The sequence below is a fragment of the Musa acuminata genome, chromosome BXJ2-1, assembly GCF_036884655.1.
Source record: "Musa acuminata AAA Group cultivar baxijiao chromosome BXJ2-1, Cavendish_Baxijiao_AAA, whole genome shotgun sequence".
In the NCBI taxonomy this organism is placed as follows: Eukaryota; Viridiplantae; Streptophyta; class Magnoliopsida; order Zingiberales; family Musaceae; genus Musa; species Musa acuminata.
The window spans coordinates 6,983,740-7,002,467 of record NC_088338.1 but is presented as its reverse complement, the minus strand read 5'-3'; the positions used below and the strand labels follow the sequence as shown (position 1 = coordinate 7,002,467).

The 18,728-nt window shown below is 37.8% G+C and overlaps 2 protein-coding genes across 5 annotated transcripts; one reads left to right on the top strand and one right to left on the bottom strand.

Moving 5' to 3' along the window:
- Positions 1–1,072: 1,072 nt before the first annotated feature.
- LOC135598684 (ultraviolet-B receptor UVR8-like) lies at positions 1,073–6,792 on the bottom strand. Of its 3 annotated transcripts, XM_065092876.1 has the most exons (7): positions 6,480–6,792; positions 4,642–4,858; positions 3,837–4,149; positions 2,955–3,441; positions 2,341–2,480; positions 2,178–2,263; positions 1,073–1,345 (listed from the first exon to the last, which is right to left on the bottom strand). In XM_065092876.1, the coding sequence occupies exons 1-4, from the start codon at positions 6,758–6,760 to the stop codon at positions 2,963–2,965; spliced, it is 1,290 nt and encodes a 429-aa protein (XP_064948948.1). In that variant the 5' UTR covers positions 6,761–6,792; the 3' UTR covers positions 1,073–1,345; positions 2,178–2,263; positions 2,341–2,480; positions 2,955–2,962. The 3 variants fall into 3 exon arrangements, with proteins under 3 accessions (XP_064948948.1, XP_064948947.1, XP_064948946.1); XM_065092875.1 differs by having other exon boundaries at positions 2,178–2,484; XM_065092874.1 differs by having other exon boundaries at positions 2,178–2,480.
- A 512-nt stretch (positions 6,793–7,304) lies between these two features.
- Positions 7,305–17,278, top strand: LOC135598683 (actin-related protein 8-like). Of its 2 annotated transcripts, XM_065092872.1 has the most exons (12): positions 7,305–7,797; positions 7,898–7,983; positions 8,539–8,609; positions 8,778–8,845; positions 9,172–9,233; positions 9,497–9,594; positions 10,583–10,664; positions 12,866–13,008; positions 14,620–14,768; positions 15,599–15,732; positions 15,900–16,018; positions 16,944–17,278. In XM_065092872.1, exons 1-12 carry the CDS (start codon positions 7,490–7,492, stop codon positions 17,019–17,021), a joined length of 1,398 nt encoding a protein of 465 aa, XP_064948944.1. In that variant the 5' UTR covers positions 7,305–7,489; the 3' UTR covers positions 17,022–17,278. The 2 variants fall into 2 exon arrangements, with proteins under 2 accessions (XP_064948944.1, XP_064948945.1); XM_065092873.1 differs by lacking the exons at positions 7,305–7,797; positions 7,898–7,983 and having other exon boundaries at positions 8,562–8,641.
- The last annotated feature ends 1,450 nt before the right edge of the window (positions 17,279–18,728 follow it).

Below are 18,728 nucleotides of genomic sequence, written 5' to 3'. Positions count from 1 at the left end.
TTGATCACCACACAAAAATAATCAAACAATTACAGTCTAAACTAAACCAAGCAATCGCAACTAAACAAGAAGAAATCTAAAAGAGATAATATAGCAAGTAATTAAGCAGAAATTTTTTTATTTTCTATGAAATAAATTAAGCAAAAATTTTATAACAAGTTTTAGGTTGTGGTAATCATTATCGGCACAAAGTTATTAGCTGCACTAATTGACTTAGAAGAGCTTCAAACACAGAAAGCTATGGACATGCTCTTTGCCCTGCTTTAGCTGTAGATTTTGATTTCTACTTCAGTTGGTATTGCTATAAACTAAAACAATATTGATGGCAGTCATTTAATTCATGTACAAACTAATTTGCACTATAAGAACTGAATATATACAGAAAAGTAGCAGCTTGGCTGCTTGTGGAAAAGCAATGCAGCATGCAGCATGTGACACTCATACAGAATCATTGAAGTGATTACAGCATTCAGAATCAACTACAGAAGTTACCTAAACACACAGATCTTCAGAAAGGAAAGGAATGCAATGTTTTAAGGTGAGAGGCCAAAGCAGAAAACCAACAACACAGAAGAACAGCTGTTCTTGGAATCATGGAGATGCAAGTTTCACATCAATGTTTATACTAACAAGTGGCAGTATCTGCAAGTGGATTCCCATTGCCAGAGTGTTGTCAAGAATAAAAGTTCAGTCACAAAGAATAAGAGTTGTCACTCGAGAATCCCACTTGGGACCTGTCATCTCCTTGTCTGGTTTGTTTCTGATACTAAACTCATGGTATATATATTATTTCTCTATTCCTAGAACTGTTTCTTCACACCTTATACAGAGATCCTCCCCAGTGCAACAAATATCTCACTAAGTTCCCTTGGCATTATCCAAACATTCTCACCATTATTAAAGTGTTATATTCACATGATGCCATCTTGTAATCTAATTGAGCTTATCAGGGCTAATAAGTAACTATATCCTCTGCTGGGAACTGCATGCAGAAAGCAAAAGCACCTACACAACCATAAAATCATAACCACACATGTAGGGCAAGGCATGGTGCAAACTCCAAACATGAAAGTACACCAAAGTCAACAAGCAATGAACTCCAAAATCTGTCTACCAAATGGTCATTTTCAAACATCTAGAATTACATAAGCCAGAGTTTATCAACCAGTAAAAATCCTTAAAAGTAACAAATCAAAACGAAACCAGTGTGCAAATGTTCAAGCACAAAATACAGGAGGATCATACAATAAGACCAACAAGCAATTCAACTCACATGGACTGGCATTAGTCACCCCATCAAGCATCTTTCATGCTCAAACATATTTATTGATTTTGTATCTGGAATCTGCAGTTTTATAAACAAAATGCAAATGATTACCACCGAGAATGACAATAGCTTTTACAAATCAATTCATACATTGAAAACACTTTAACTACAACAACAGCTTAATAACTTGGAGTTAACTACATGGATCTTACACTGGAAAATGATTTCTATTGATGTTAATATCATTAGTCAAGCCAAGAGCTACCAGATTTTCTTATTTTATTGTTTGGGAAGAGTTTATCTCTTCTGACATTTTCTCCCATCTCAACCAACTATAAATGGTTTTTCCTCATTATCCCCTCAGTATAAACTACACCTAATTACTCCTGTATTTCTTAGTCTACCTACTCTTGAAGCATTGGCCACACAAAAGTAATTGTCAGTTAAAGACTAGATTTAGCTTTTGCTTCATATCCATAACAGAATTTCAATAATTATAAGGCAACAAAATGCATGATTCTGTCTTTGTCACTAGGAATGAAGCAAAAGCATGATTCTGCATCTATATGGACAATATATGCAGGGCATTCGAAGCAACAGGGACTGGTGTATGATTACATAATTTGGGGCATATATTGTCCATATAGAATTTGGCCTACTCCAGCATACCAAATGCAGCACTTTCATGCACATAGAGAAATAAATAATCGTTTAGCTTCCGTTATAGCATTGGAACAAGTTAATGACATCAAATTGTTCTTACAGATTTGTCCTTATAATAATACATGATCCCTTCAACCACTTTGGACTAATAAACATATCTCATCTGCTAAGAAGGCTGATAGTCTAAAACATTCATGAAATCAACAAACAAGCAGGTGATAAAACATAAAATATTTGTTTGCTTAACTGGTTGATCAATCCATCTTGCTCCTTCTGGAGATTGCTGCTAAAAGGATTGTATTGACTTGGCTTCTGAATCTGACTGGATATATGCTGGAAAACAGACAAATAATTCCTCCTCCATATCACTGAATATGCAGCTGACAAGATTCTGGATACGCATTACTTACCCTTTAGTCTGTAGCTCCATGCCTGCACCCATTATATACCGGGAGCAGGCACCGGGTCATCACCTCAACCATAGATGCACATTCACACATGATGGAATCTTGCATGAAGCTACTAAGTTGTTGCTTCATCATGTTTTAAGCTGCCTCATAAGAAAGAAGCCCCAAGTAAATTACATAATGTACACGAGAATCAAAAGATGAGAACAACCAACCCAGTGGCCAGCTTCTCCACATGTAATAGCAGAAGAGATTGCAAAGCCAATCAAACTGTTCTAAAAAAAATGCCTCAAGATTATGAGTTTGGAAAATTGTTCCATCTTTTCCTCCCTTGATTATTATGACACATGTAAGAATAACTATCTTTTCCTTTCCCTTCTTTTTCAGATTGTTTTGAGCTATCCCATTTCTGTTGCAAAATTACTTTAAACTTCTAACAAATCTTTACCAGACATGTATAAAACAGTTTGTTTCAATGTCTGATAGAACATCTAAAGCACACATTTATTTAGCAGTCATTCCAGCATTATAATTAGTTTTCTTTTTTACCAGCTAAGAGAGCATGATAAAAGCACACTGGATATCAGTTCAGGACGAATAAAGCAATGAATACTTACTGTAAGGACTAATCAACAACCAGTAGAAGATTATGATCAAAGCCTGCCACTGCTTGTAAGACTTCCAAACCTACCAAAGACTCTACAAGTGCTGGTTCCATCTCATCCATTGAGCTTCCCAATCCAAGTCGGCCATTTCTGCCCGAGCCCCATGCCCATAGCTCCTTCTTTGAAGTAAGAGCAATTGAATGCACACGTCCAGCTGAAAGTGATGTTGGCTTTTCTCCACTAAGAGCTTCAACTATCCCAGGCATATCTTCTCGCCCTTCGCGCCCAAGCTGGTGGCTCTGATTCCATCCCCATGAGAGCACAGCGTTCACCTCTTCTCTGTCCTCAGATGGAATCTGACACAGGACAAGAGAGTGACCAAGTCCTGCTGATACAGAGAGTGCATGGGCATTTAAGCCTACCGGGAGCATAGATCCATACGTGTTTCTCCCTAACTGACCATATAGATTGTCTCCACTGCTTAATACAGTGCCACTGCCTGAGACAAAAAATGATATAATAAGGAACAAGTCCAGCAAGTGATGGCACTATATTTACATCTAGATTATCAATTATTTTTTTCCTTTTGATTAAGTTACATAAATATGTCAACTGCTCTCCTAATGTATCAACCCAAAAATTCCAGATTTTTTAACACGACCTATTTTATCTGCAATTGCATGAATATGTTATATGTTCGAGGTAACAAAAGAGACAATATCAAGAAGAAAAAGGATAACCACAAACAAGTTTAATATTGAAGGAGAACTAGTTTTTAAGGTTGTTGGTGAGGCTTGAATAGACCATCTAGTAAGAATAAAATATAGGAGAACTACTTTTTAAGGTAATTGATGAGAATTGGATGGACCATCTAACAAAAAAGTAAGGACTCACTGCAGAGCACTAACGAATGGTCAAGTCCACAAGCCATATCAGAGACATTGAGACAACTGACTTCCAGAACTTCACATGGCTCCCAGATAATGGTCATATTCTTCTCTTTCTCAATTTTTTCTGCCACTAGCTTTTCCACTACATCTAGCATAGGCGTCAAACTTTCCAATGATTTATCAAATTCCAAGGGTTGTGTCTGTGGTGAATCTAGCTTTTGTTCCATTTGACCTAATCTTCCATCCGCTGCATAACCCCAACCAAATAGTTTTCCATCTTTAGTTAACGCCAATGCATGTCCCCATCCAAATGATACCTGTTTAGTGGCAATGAAAAAATAATGTAATAAAGAAGTGGCAAAACTAAAAAGTAAAGAGACATGCTTACATAATAAGGAGAGAGTGTTGAGCTTTTGTTCATGCCAGAAATTCACATTATGTAGACTATGTATTATAGGATGACGGCATGTTATGATATACTAGCAGTCAGTTTGATGTACTGTGATAAATTGTGCAAACACGACAAATTAGTGATCTATCAAGACCCAGTAACAAGAAAGTATGTTAAAGAGAAAAGGAAATTTGGGGAAGTTTGCAATTTTCTGATGTTACCCTTGTATCTATTCCACAATTTTTTTAGTTCTATTAAAGTGATTTCAAATTAAAAGACAGATTCTGAAGTTCCACATAATCTCATAATCTGATTAACTTATTTACAAAATATTTTTTAACAGGTTCTAGCCAATAGCATTTCTAATTTAGTTTGGTCCATTTGCTTCTCTTTATTTCTGAATTGTAAAGTTAAGCACCTTCACTATTTGATGATCTGCAAGTGCTTGAACCTTAGTAGGTTTGGTAGCTTCTGTCACTCGGTTGCCAAGACCAAGTTGGCCACGCTTGGATCTTCCCCACACCCATAAAGAACCATCATCATCAATGGCTGCAGAAGTAACACCAGATGCAAAAGCAGCTTCAACCCTCACATGATCCAGGCCTATCACCTTTTCTGGTTTATTCCATGTGGCTCTGCCATCCACGAGGTCACAAGAACACCGAAGATGAAACAACGCCTTGTTAGTTATCACTTCCTTGAAATTCCTCTAAAGCTATTTCAAAGAAAAAAATAAACATGAACAAGTGACACTATTTCTACTTTCAAAAAGAAACAGCAATCGAACTGGAATTTTATGTACTAAATAGAGTTGGGTTATTTACTTTTTATATTACAATCTCCTGTTATTGAGCTAAAAAAATACTCTTAGCTGTAAGAATCTCCGGGTTGCTTATTTGATAGAAGTACATGGAACATTTTTCTCCTAAGAACAACAACAAGAAGCCGTTATGTCCCAACTATGGGTCGGTTGCATAATATTTTCCTGCCATTGAGCTCTATGTCAGGCAACATCTCTAGTTAAATAAGAGCATTCAGATCTCTTTCTCATTGTTCCTAGTGAAGTCTCTTTGGTAAAATCTAGGATTAGATCCAGAATTAACGTCAAACTTGTTACGGAGGTAAAAGGACAAACCAGGATTAATGTCAAACTTGTTATGGAGTCGAATATACAACCCCAAAAGCTATCTGAAAAGTCACTTTGTTTAACTCAACCCATTTAAATAGTAGTTAAAACTGAGATACATGTTTTGAATATCAACCAGAACCACTTGTAAAACATAATGAAGCACCATAAATTGTAATAGCATAACCTACAGTGTAAACCTCTAAAAAAATCTCAGAAATCATGTCACTACAACATAAATCACAATTACTAAAATTAAACAGTTTCAATCATTAGGTGAAAAAGAAAAAACATATGAACAACCTGAATTGAGCCAACAAAAAGGGTGCTTGGCATCAACAGGTGGCACCACAACAATCTTGTAATAAATTTACTGTAGGATTCTTGTTGTGTCACATGGTTGAAGGGTCCACACAATATGATCAGAGAGGAATTTCCTGTAAGTCAGAAAGGGTTGAGCTTCACTGACATCAAGACATCCATGAAATAGAAACAGTGGAACCTCTAAAACCTGAAATCCCACTTCCGTTTTTTCTCATCCAGTCATTTTCACACATGCCTTCAGTTTATCAATAATTTCATTTTAAAACAACAGAGGTCAAATTGTAATCAATATCGATCACATTGACATGTTTGGTTCAGATGGTAAGCCCTCACCAATTAGTATTTATTTCAAGTTCTGGTGACCCAGGACCTACCTGAGTATCAAACTGGATCATTCAAAACCCGACTTATTCTTGACAAGTTTGGTTCAAGAATTGCCACATCTGATCGGCCATACTATAGGAATCAAACGGAAGGTTTAAAGTTATTGGGGCGAAAAGTCTAATTCTTCATGTAGTGTCTCCAAGATTCGAAATGCATATAATATAAAAGCAGTACGCTTGTGATCAATCTCCGCAAGAACATAACCAGTAACATAAAATCTACGAACATTCATGAATCATTAGAAAGTCAGGAATCTTCCAGATCATATTATCGTCAAATATAGGAGAAAAAAGGTTACAAATAAGACAAAGGAGAAACCTTTGAATTAGATGAGGGCCCATACAATAACCACCGCCAATAGATCGCAACCAAGGCATTAAAAGAAGGGCATTTAATCGAGGTAAAGGGGAGCAGGTTTGAACCTTGGGGCAGTGGCGTGTCTTCCAATCTGACCCTCCTCGTTGCGACCCCACGCCCAGACTTCCCCGGAAGCGGTGACGGCGAGGGAGTGGTAATGACCCGCGGCGACGGCGGCGACGTCGGACGGGATGGACGGCACCCTGGTGGGCTCGTAGGCGTCGGCGAGCGGCGCAGAGAGGCCCAAGGCGCCATTGCTGTTGTCCCCGAAGCTCCAGACCGAGGCGGCCCTCCACGCCCCGCCGCGAAGGGGGAAGAGAGTGCTAAGACGGCTTACTTTCCACATGCGCCGCAACGGCGAACGCCACTCGCACGCGTTCTCCGAACCAACTCTTCACTCGCGACCCAAACGGGTCGGATGTTGGCAAACCCGTTACCGAAAGTACAGCAAATCCGCATGTATATACATCAATAACTATCAACACCGCAATTATTGGATTTTCTTATTATTGCTATTTTTCCACCGTTCAGTCACACTCACCTGCCTACCCGTGTAAGGTAGAGTGGGACCAACGTGGCAAGGGTGGAGAATAGAAACGTTTTTCTACTCGTTTTCGGAAACCCGCTTCTTAACCGATTTTGATTGGCCAAAGTTACAGCATAAATTAGATGGGTCCCACATGAAAGTCTGTATCCGACGGACAAATAGCTAGGTCCTGGACGGCTGGGGAGACAACGGGTAACAAACGTCAAACCGGAAGGCAAAGGCGGCACCCCGTTTCGCCCTTCTCATGTAACACCACGTGGCCCCCGCACGGGTCCCGCGCGTGCTTTGTCGGCGCACGATGGCGCCTTACCGTGTTCTTCTTCGTCCACTCTCTCTCGTTCTCTCTCGGTTTTTCCACCTCAAATTCCCATACCAAGTCGACCCCCTTCCCAACCGTATCCCCCAAATCCCGATATCTTCTTCGGGACAATCAACACGGCGACGAATTCTTGTGATCTCGATCGGTCTCCTCCGACCGCCGTCCTCGCGAAACCCTAGCCCGGGCCCCCGGCTTTGATCGAGATCTCCATGGCGGTCGTGCTGCGGAAGGTGTGGGGTTCCGTCCTCAGCCGATCCGGCTCGGGTTCCAACCGCTCCTGGCCCGAGTTCCCCGACGACCACCCGCCCTTGGGTGATCTCGACACCCTCCCCACCGACGTCTTCATGCAGATCCTCCAGCTTCTCGAGCCCAGGTGCGCCGCGCGGTCAAGCTTGGTCTGCAAGTCCTGGAAGGCTTTGGTGTCGGATAACGCGCTCTGGCTTCACCTCCTTAAGAGTGGGAAGGAGCCGTGGGATTTTCTGCTGTTCGCCGAGACCCAATTAAGATATGGACCATCGTACGTTCGTGTATTCCTTATTAGTTGGCATTGGATTTTTGTTACTGAGATCTTAGGGCTCGAGTTCTTTACTCCTAGTTCATTTTCCCTTGTAATGCAGGTTGCACTTTAACCACCCATCGCAGTTATCGTTTATGAACGTTTATGCGCAGCTTGCAACAGTTCCAGGTTCTGTTATTATTGATGGTACGTGTTGCCAACCTTCGAGTTGTATAGTTAACTAAATTTGTTTCCTTTTTTCTTAAAAACATGGTTGTCTAGCTTTCCTTTTTGACGATCCATCTATTTGTTTTCTTGGGGGAGGAATATTTGTTGTGCTCCTTAGATAGCCTACTTGTGTTGTTTACCAGATGACTAATCTTTTAATCTACATTGAAAAGCCTATAAGGAGTTAAATTCAAGAAAGTCAAAAGTCATGGATGGATATTGGCTAGTTTTAGCTGATGTAGCCTCATTAATCTGTAGAACAATGTTTTGTACTTCCTTTAGTAGCTGGTTCCAGCTCTTAAGCAGGGAGAGAGGGGAGTCAGATGGTTGGTAGCCCATGTGAGAATTTTGTAAGGACAATATGAACTTGAATATGTTGAATCTCCAAGCTTCTTTACCTTCAGCCTGGTCTAGTCTTGTCTCTGCCAGAACTCTGATAACTTGGATGGTTAGATTTTCTTCAATATACAGGATTTTTTTTTGTTTCAGATAATTGAAAGCTCAATTTGTCTTACTCATTTGCACTATGTTAAGGTGGATCTGGCTATTGCAAATATGGTTGGAGCAAGTACGCTTCTCCATCTGGACGTTGTGCTACCTTCTTAGTAAGCACTTCTTATCATGCCAACAGTTAGTAGTAAGTAAATTTGTATTATAAATGCTATATAAAATGTTTCTCGACATTAATCATTGTTTAACTCTTGTATTCATTTCCTGTTAGTAAAGTACATATATGGTGACTGGTTACTTAATTTGTTTATTTTCATTTGTAGGAATTTGGCAACCTTGAGTCTCCAATGCATGCCAGACTTCGCTATTTTTTCTCGACAATCTATAGCAGGTGTACTTATACTTCACTGACGACTATACCTCCATTGCTAAGTCAAGAAATATGGCATTGCAGTTTTCTTCAAATTGTTAGTCTAGGATAAAATGCAGTAACGACTAGGTGCATCTGGGGGAATGTATTTGTTGAAAGTGTTTACACTTTGCTGTTTCCTAGTTAATCCATTACCTCACAATTTTCTGGGTTCTCATTTTCTTAATATGGTCATCATGGGGATAAGAAACAATGTTGATGCACACAACATGATTATGGATTGCAATTCATATATTATTTTTATGTCCTACAATTATTTCTGTCTAAAAAGTTCTATTACATTACAGAATGCAAGTAAAGGCATCATCCCAGCCAATTATTGTCTCCCTTCCAATCTGCCATACTGATGGTCAGTACATTTGTAAACTTAATTCAAAGTAAAGTCACATGTTCTATTGTCATGACTGTGCAGGAATTTTTATTCAAGAAGATTTTCTGATTTTTTGTAGAATTTTCATTTCTAACGTTAGATATTCCTGATAGCATTTTGTCTGATTGAAAAAATTGTTTTGCTTTCTGATGTTCTTGTAATGCTAGAAATAGAGGAAAATCTGCTTCATTCATATATTTTAAAAAATCAAATAAAAAATGTGGCATAATCTTTCTTTTCAGATACCGAAGCTGCTAGGGCTTCTAGAAAGCAATTAAGAGAGGCAATATACTCGGTCCTCTTTGATATGAATGCTCCTGCTGTTTGTGCCGTTGATCAGGTAATAATATAGAATTGACTAAAATCAGCAGCATCTATTACATTGTGAAGATGAACGAATTTCTGCTTGCTTCTATGTTGCCTGATCAGTTTGATCAGATTAATTGATTCCCTCTTTTCTGCCATCATTATATTGGATCACTGACATGTTTAGTTCGAAGAAGTGTGAACTGCAGTTCCACTGTAATTGGTCCTGAAATTCAAGTTGGGCTGCCCTGGCTTTTTGAAAGAATTGCTAAGAGCTCCCACTATCAAGATTCATCTTTACAAGCTGTGCTGGCCATGCCCAACTCTACTTTTGCTCTTCATTTTCATCTCCTTCTCAGTGCTCAAGTAAATTTGACCTTGTTGCTGTATATTTTTTGAGACACAATATCAACATGAGAGCCCCCTGAACCAAAGAATCCCTATCTTGGAGCAATTGTCTTTGGTCGTGGAACTCACCTTTGACTTCACCTTGTACATAGTCTTGAATCTTACAAATTTGTGCTGTGTTTGATCTTGATTTATAATGCTCAGACTTCAAGTTTATCAGTACTTTTCCCTACGTGAGCATTGTTTTTAAAATATATCTGCCTAGAAAATGTTGGTTCTAACACTTGTCATGCTTTTTTACAAAGGAAAAAAAAGGTTCACTCTTGCGTTTGATCTACATTGGAAACTTTTGCCGCCGCTTTAAGCCTTGCTGAATGTTATTATTAAATTTTCATGTGATTCAAAGCAAATCATATTCCACTCCAGTTTCAGCTTATAGGCTCCTGTAAAAGGACACTATCATTTAATAAGGAAGACTGATCTAATGTTTTGTTTTGCTAAACTCAATGAGGACCAAAGAATTTTAGATCTTTTATTATTATTCTCCTCTATGTCATGCGATAATCTCTAATATCAGGTTTAAATTTGAACTTAGCATGCCTTGGTATATCCTCTATGATAGTTTGGTTGAACATATTTACACTGTATCCTGATGTTATGTAACAAAATTTCAGGCAGTGTTAGCTTTATATGCTGCAAGACGAACTTCTGGAATTGTTGTCAACATTGGCTTCCATGTAACTTCAATAGTTCCAAGTAAGTTTATGTTTCCTATTGTCATCAAAATTTGAATGAGAGTTTGCACTTATATGGGTCCTCAGTTACTGATAAAAGCCCCCGATGAACTGAATTTCAACTCATTAGTATGTCATTTATGGCATAAGATTTGCTAATGGACCTTAATAAGATACTTCATGATTGTTGATTTGTCTTTTTTTTTTTTTTTTTGCTTTTTCTGAATTTGCTTCACAAGGCTTTAGGTGTAATGTTTTGTCTGTTTGCTAGCCGACTTTCTGTAAAGTTCTCTTGGATTATCATTAATTATGCATTTATTTTTTGGATATATTAGACTAGCTAATTATCTAGGATTTAGCATTTGGAAAGTTGGTCATGTTAATGCCATTAGGTAAAATCAGGAAGTTTATGTCTTGGACATCAGAACTTGTGTTTGCTATAATGCTGCTGAACAAGGCTAAACCTCGATGTTGTATGATTCTTTGATAATTTCAGGTTCACCATTCATTTCCCTGAATATTTTATGATATTAACTAGCCTCCATTCCAAATTAGGGGAAGCTAAACCTTGCGTTCTCAAGAATCATAGTCCGTGAATGACAGAGTAAGTTAGCTACACCTCGAAAATTACCTGGGCCAAATACATGGAAACTGCCTGCATGGAGAGTTAAACCCACAATGTCTTTATTATGAAGAAAATAATTAGAGTCACTTATTATACTGTTATATTTTGCTATCTCCTACTGTGATTATTAGTTTTTACTATTGTGACCTGTAAGGCTGTAACAACCTTGTTAACCTACAAGGTCAAAAGAGTAGTTTATCTGCCGGATTGATCCATCTGACAGCCTGTTGTGCAACTTTTTATCTATATCCTTTTGTTTGTATAAGTTCTCCCTTCTAGAAGGGAAGGTGTGTATGCCTGCGCACGCACACACATGCACGCACGCACGTGCGCATACACGCACCCGCAAACACAGGCACACATGTGTACACACATGCATGCATGCACGCACACCTGCACCCACAGTCTGATTCTTGTATTTATTTTTCCCCAAAAACTTTGATGAAATTCTTCTGTATTTCCTTGTAGACATCTTTCCTTAATGTGAGGAGAACCTTTTGATATGCAAAATAGACTATAATTCAAAAATCTGACCGATGATACAAGTCTTAGTCTAGGTAAATTATGTCATTTATATTTATTTTCTTCTTCTAGTATTTTATTTTTCAAATATTGACTTATATATTCTTTATGTATATGCACAGAAAAATGACATGTAACATAAATGATAAGCTTTCAGAAGCCTTAAGTTTAAAATTTCTGATTGACCATACCTGTGGTGTCTCACCTGTCTAAAAGTCTTAGCTCTATCCCTGCATTATGGTGCCTTGTGAGTACTAGAGTGCAATGGTAGTTTTATGATTGTTTTTTCCCCCGGCTTTCAGGTGCAAGTTGTATGTTAAGGGTCCTTTCATCACCACCTGTGTCTTATCTTATTACTTCATTAGTATCTGTTGGGCACTAAAAGATCAAGGATGTCTTCGCCAGGGAACTCCATGATACACAAGTTTTGTCGTGTGATCTTTTAGCACAGGCTCCTTTAACGGCTTGCAACAGTGGAAAATGCAAAACTTTGTAAGAATACAGCAATTGAGTATTGGGAAAACTGACCTGGTTTTGTTTTCCTTTGAGGAGTAGGGCTTGATAAGGATTATGAGTATTTTATAGATCCTTGTTATTCTTCACTTTATTTAATGAATAATTCAATGTCGATTAAGTATCATGAACACTTCCGATAACAGTATATAAAATTAAATTATATGAAATATTAACATTCCACTTCATAGAGCACATTTAAGCCTGGGGCTTTGTGACCTTGGTGATGATGTATCAGCCAGGTGCCAAGATACTCAGGTAACATGCTCCCTGCCATTGCTTTTACTGTTCAATATGTGATTGATCACATCAACTGTTGATATGTTATTTCTTTGATGTATGTCTTTTGCATTTGTTTTTTAGTTATCAAGTCAATTTACAGATTCTCCTTGTATCTATTTATTAGTAGCATATTCTATTAAAATATGGTTTTAAAACTGGCTTTTAATGGACTAGTTGTGTTAAATTCTGGCCTTGTTGCTTACTTGCCTATGCTACCTATAAATTGCATAAGCTTCCTGAATTTTTCATTCAATTCTCTAATAGAGGATTTTATTTTACAGTTCTAAGAGGTAAGGTGATGCATGATGTTGGTATCGAAATTCTGGGACAAGGTGCTTTAAGGCTTACTGGATTTCTCAGGGAATTAATGCAGCAACGAAGTATAAATTTTGAGTCACTATACACTGTTAGAACAATCAAGGAGGTATGAATAGACACTCCAGAGGTAATAAGTTACTGTTCACATTCAGCAACTGATGGAGACTTATGATGAGTAGGGCATTTGCACAATCTGCCAAGCAAATCAATTGTTCCATCATCTAGGGATTCCTGTAAAGGCATCCCTCGTGTATAGTTCTGAAAACTGCATCAGTATTTGGTGCATCCTTGTATGCATATTCATGCAGCATATGTCTTGATGCGGACATGTAGAGACAAAATTCTACTTGGAAGGGGACAGGAACAAGCTGAAGTGTTAAAATATCTGAAAGTTCAACTAATGTTGATATTCTTTGTGTGTTTCCTGGTTTGGAACTCTTTGTCATGAACTTCAACTGTAAATCTAAAATTTTAATATTCTCTTGGGAAGTCTTTGTACATCTTTTTGGATCACAAGAACAGCCTTTTTCATGCGAAAATTGATCCAATATTGTTCTAGCGAAATACAAGATGATATCTATAATTTGATACTATTTCATGGTGGTCACTCTTTTCATGCTTTCTTCCAAGGTAATTAATAATTCCTTTTAGTTCGGTTTTTTATCTATTCCTCAGTCTCTTGGGCATGTGTATCAGCTTGTCTTGATGCAATTTTGTTCTCCTAGGCTATAAAAAATAATTGCTTCATTTACCACAGAACCCCTTTTTCCCATGTGTGTGGCCATTGAATGTGGAACACCAGCCCCATTCTGTTCAGCTCTTTGATATACCTCCAATTGTCAAACAAATTCCTTTGTCATATATAGGAAGACTAGAAAGTTTTACTTAGTATATGCTATATGATATCCAAAACTTCTCTAATTATGCTCATGCATAGGTTGACAGATACAGGCATCAGTTGCATATAGGCATCTTTGTGTATGTGTTACATGTGCTTTGTGCACTATATTCAGTGTTTGCTATTGTGTGGGGATGTCTTATATCTATGTAGTTGGAGTATTTGGCCTATAGTGACAACTGCTTGTTGCTTCCACCAGGGTTAAAAATCTCAACCGTATCTGTTGGTATGAAGTATGAACCAACATTTACAGGTCCAAGTACTGTACAGCTTTATAATAGTACAATACTATTCAAATATTTTATTATTTTATTCGATGATGCTGGTACAAGTTGGCATATCAGTTTGCGTACTGGCACTAGACCAATCCTGTAGGTTACTGAAACTGGTAACAGACTGAAATTTAAATCCTTAGCTTCCATATAAGTCTACTATATATCGCCTATTAACATGTTTAATGTAGTAATTTATTTTTGAGTGGGTTGGTATAATATTGATTATGCAATCATCATAAACATTCTACTTTGACATGTTACAGATATTTTAATCAAGACAGGTAATAGTGCCTTAATTTTGTAAAACTTTGGATACAAATATGTGGACTGTAAAAGAAGGATGTTTCGATCAGAGTAAACTTCAAGGTTGTACTATACATGTATTACTTGCGGTCTTCCTTTGATGAATAAGTATGCATTGACATGCGTTAGACATTCATGTGCATATTTATTGACCTGATTGATCAGATTATTTTTAGATGTTCTTCAGCTTTGAACACTTGATGGTGATGATGGCCTGAAAAGTTCTTTATTGAGTATGCAGAAATTATGCTACATAGCTGCTGATTATGATGCAGAGTTACGTAAAAATACTCAAGGTTCATGCGAGGTTGCTGGTGAGGGTTGGTTCACTCTTTCAAAGGAACGCTTCCAAACTGGAGAGATTCTTTTTCAACCACATATTGGTGGGGTGTAAGTTCTTTCCTTCACTAGCTGTTAACTTGGCATAATATCTTTGTTTCTCTTGAAATTCTGATTTTGTATCCTATTTTATTCTACTAAAAGATGATTAGTCTAATGAGTTGCAAAAGAGTAACTACAGGTTAGTCTGCATGATTATCTATGGGTATCTATTCCTTTCTAGTCTAACATTTAACAATAGAAAAATTTACATGAATTTTTAAAATCGTGGTAAGATCATTTATCCTAGAAGATTCAAAGATTTCAATATAGTTTCTATGCAGATCCTATAACTAACATATTTAATGAAATTTGTATTTAAATCAGAATTTTGGAAACATTGCTGATTACTTCTCACTTCTAGTCTAACATTTACACTGTAGCACTATCATAGTGTATTACTGTAGCACTGTAGCACTGTAGCACTGTCCGCGTACCGGTATGCCGTTAGATTGGTATGTACTGTCCATACCGGGCGGTACCATTCGAAATTGCATACCATGGATGGAACTAATATGAACAGTGGGTGTTCATAATTGTCTACACAATGATTTATTATGGAATTCATCAATTTTTCTCAACATACTTTGTAAAAGCACATTGTTACTATCTGAGCTCTCCTATTCTTGTGAATTGCAAATAACTTATTATGGTTGTGGTTATTTTTTTTAATGGTTAGTAAGAAAGACAGCTCTGGCAGTAATGAGATTTCTTATATTTATGTAATGATCACCAGTTTGCTTGAAAAATGTTGTTAGATATATTTGTTTCCTTTTATTGTGGAAGATGGACAAGGAGCCACAAGTCTAACACATCGCCATGTGCTATCTCTGTCCTTACAGGCGCACAATGGGTTTGCATCGAGCTGTAGCTCTCTGTATGGATCATTGCTTGGCTGCAGAAGTGGCCAGTGATGACACATGGTTTAAAACTGTGGTTTTGGCTGGTGGAAGTGCTTGTCTACCTGGATTGCCAGGTATGTTGCACTCATATCGTTGAATGGATATTCTGGGTCACACACTCCATAAGTGGTGTGATGGAGTCATTTATTTGTTATTTACATGTTCTGCATGAATTAGAAGTGTACTTTTATGAATGTAATAATTTGAATATGTTTTATATTTTATAAATGGTACTTCTCAGAGAGGCTAGAGAAAGAGCTTCATAAAATTCTTTCACCGTCAATGTCTGAAGGAGTTAAGGTCATGCCTCCACCATTTGGTGCTGATTCTGCTTGGTATGGAGCAAAGATCATCAGCAATGTAAGTTACAAGCAACCACATCCTCAATAGCTATTTTATTTCAGCAATTATTTTCCTCCTAAAAATAAAACAATTATTATTCATGACATACGACATCGAAAATGATGATAAAGAGAAATTCTGATTAGGCTATATACAGAAGTACTGAGTGGTTGTAGCAACTGACACTATTTGGGGTTGAGATCATGCAGCTAGTGCAGCAACTCCTAGAAATTTTGATGGTTGGGCAGCTGAGGCAGCCATTTCACTTCCATATTCTGTAGAATGGATTGTTTGTCTAACTTCACTGTCACATCGGGCTGCTTCCAATATTGGATCAAGCATCACATCAACAAATTCAGGATTAGATCTTTTATCCTTTTAATACCACTTACTTTTATCTCAATGTGTGTATATATTCTCTCATCACTTGATCCTCCTTTTCCTTGCTTATGTATTGGCATGTTTTTGGACATATTAACACCAACAGTCATTCTGAAGCATGCTGATTGAAGTAATTTATGTTACCATGGTGTCAAGTAAAATCCTAAAATTACTTACATTTAGTGTTCGCCACAGCCACTGGAATAATTTTTTTGTGTTGTCTGTGTCAAATAAAATGCTAAAATTATGTTGAATGTTTGCCACAACCACTGCAATGTGGCAGGAACTGAGATTGGATTGTAAATGACAAGAATCAATTTGGTGTTCTGACTGCAGCCAATCAAATGAATAAGTGCTGACAGTGTGATTTTATTAATCACATGATACTTCCTAGTTTTTCTCTACTCTTTTATATCATCTGCTCTGCTCAGTAAAACTACATGAGTGCAATTATGTTAGATTAACATTCTCTAGTATCCAACTTTCCCACCGTCATGACAAATTAGTAAGTCATGGGCTGATTTATACCATAGTATTGACTTTTCACATGGCCTGGATACAGGTGAGCACCTTCGCTAATGCATGGTGTATTTCAAAGAAACAGTTCCGTCAGAGGTTCCGACGCAATATGGCGTGGTGATTCTTTTGAACCTGTTGATCGTGGACTTTGTACATCTGTTGGAAAGGGGTTGTTTGCCTCGTTGATGCAGCAAGTCTCAGCAATGGTGCCTTGACTGCTTCCTGCTCTGTTAGATTTAATCTCAATCTCTAACAAGGAAATACCCTTGTAAGTAAAATGTTTGTGGATATCATCTTATGACAGCTCTACATTTGCCAAAGAGATCAATCTGACATTGTTGTAATAATAATGATAGATGACATACATTAGCCACTCAATATTTTTGCCCCTTGATTGGTTGGTTTAGGTGCTCTTGTTTACTTGAAGGTAAGAATTCAAAGAAATTGTAGTGAATAAATACATATGTTTTAAGATTTATTATTGGAGTAATACAGTGTATCATATATGTATTTGTTGATCGCTATAAGATGAAATTGTAGAGTATTTCCCAACAATTAAGCTTTATTTAGTGCAATCTCATGGATCAAATTGAGAATATTTGAGTACTAATGCATTTAACAATCAGATTCATAACCATTCATTTTTTTTACATAAATAATCTTTGATTATCATGCATGTGTTCGATTATATTATCAAATTAACCAAATTTCAGTTTGGATTCAGCACAAGGGTTTTCAATTTGGCATATTATTTGTAATACCCATGATTAGTCTCACATCGAAAGTGGGTAATATTAAGATTGACTTATAAGGGTCTGATGAGTGAACTACTATCAACTTCAGTTTAAGTATTTTGGTCAGTGATTTAGATCAAACGAAGTTAATAGGTTAGTTAGCCCATCAGGCTCAGGTCATAATATTTGGTATCAGAGCCAACCCTCTCGATTAGGAAAAGGCTACCCGTAGACGGAGTCACTCGTCACGGCGTGGAGCCACCATTGGGCTACGCCTCACATGTACTATGCTAGAGTCTGATCTGAGTTATGTTGGGTCTTGACGAGGACGTCAAGCCTTTAAGTGGTCGCCTCAATCCCCTTAATCGTTATTAATGAAGACTTATGACCATTTTGTTGTCGCTATGACTCTCATCCTTGTTGTTATATTTCATTGATAACTCTCATCCTTGTTGTTATATTTCATCGATAATAATAAAAAAAGAGAAAAGAAGAGACCTTCGATGGACAAGTAGAAGTTAAGCAATATCAATATTGAAAAAAATACATTATATGATAATTTTAAAAAAAGGGGTGAGAATTTTTCAAAAAATACGATTTTTTTATGGGAATTTTCCCCAGTTAAAACTTAACGAGTAGGCAAGGACGGGTGATATTATGACGTGGCAGATGACGTGGTGTCGAAGCTGGGATGTGCATGATTAGGAGGAGATAGAGGCAAACGGCAACCCATTGTTTAGTTGATCCGAAACAGTTGCTAATTAAGATATGGTCTTCCAAATCAGTCTGAGCTGGCATCCTACACCGACTCGATGCCTCGAGGCCCCACGGAAACTGCTTTTTCCTGGGATGACCAAAATGCCCTCTACTGCTTTTTGTACTCCCCTGGGCGGGTCAAGCGAAACCATCGCAGCGAGAGTCCGACACCCCAAACCCCCTCCCGCTTTGCAGGACGGCGATGGCGTGTGGACAGGCCAGGGTGGAGCCCACCTCTCGCGTACGCATGCGTATGACTTCCCGGTCGCGTCCTCTTTTCAGGAAAAATAAAGAATCGATAACCCTTTTGGAACCCGTTTCTACGCTTACCTCATGTT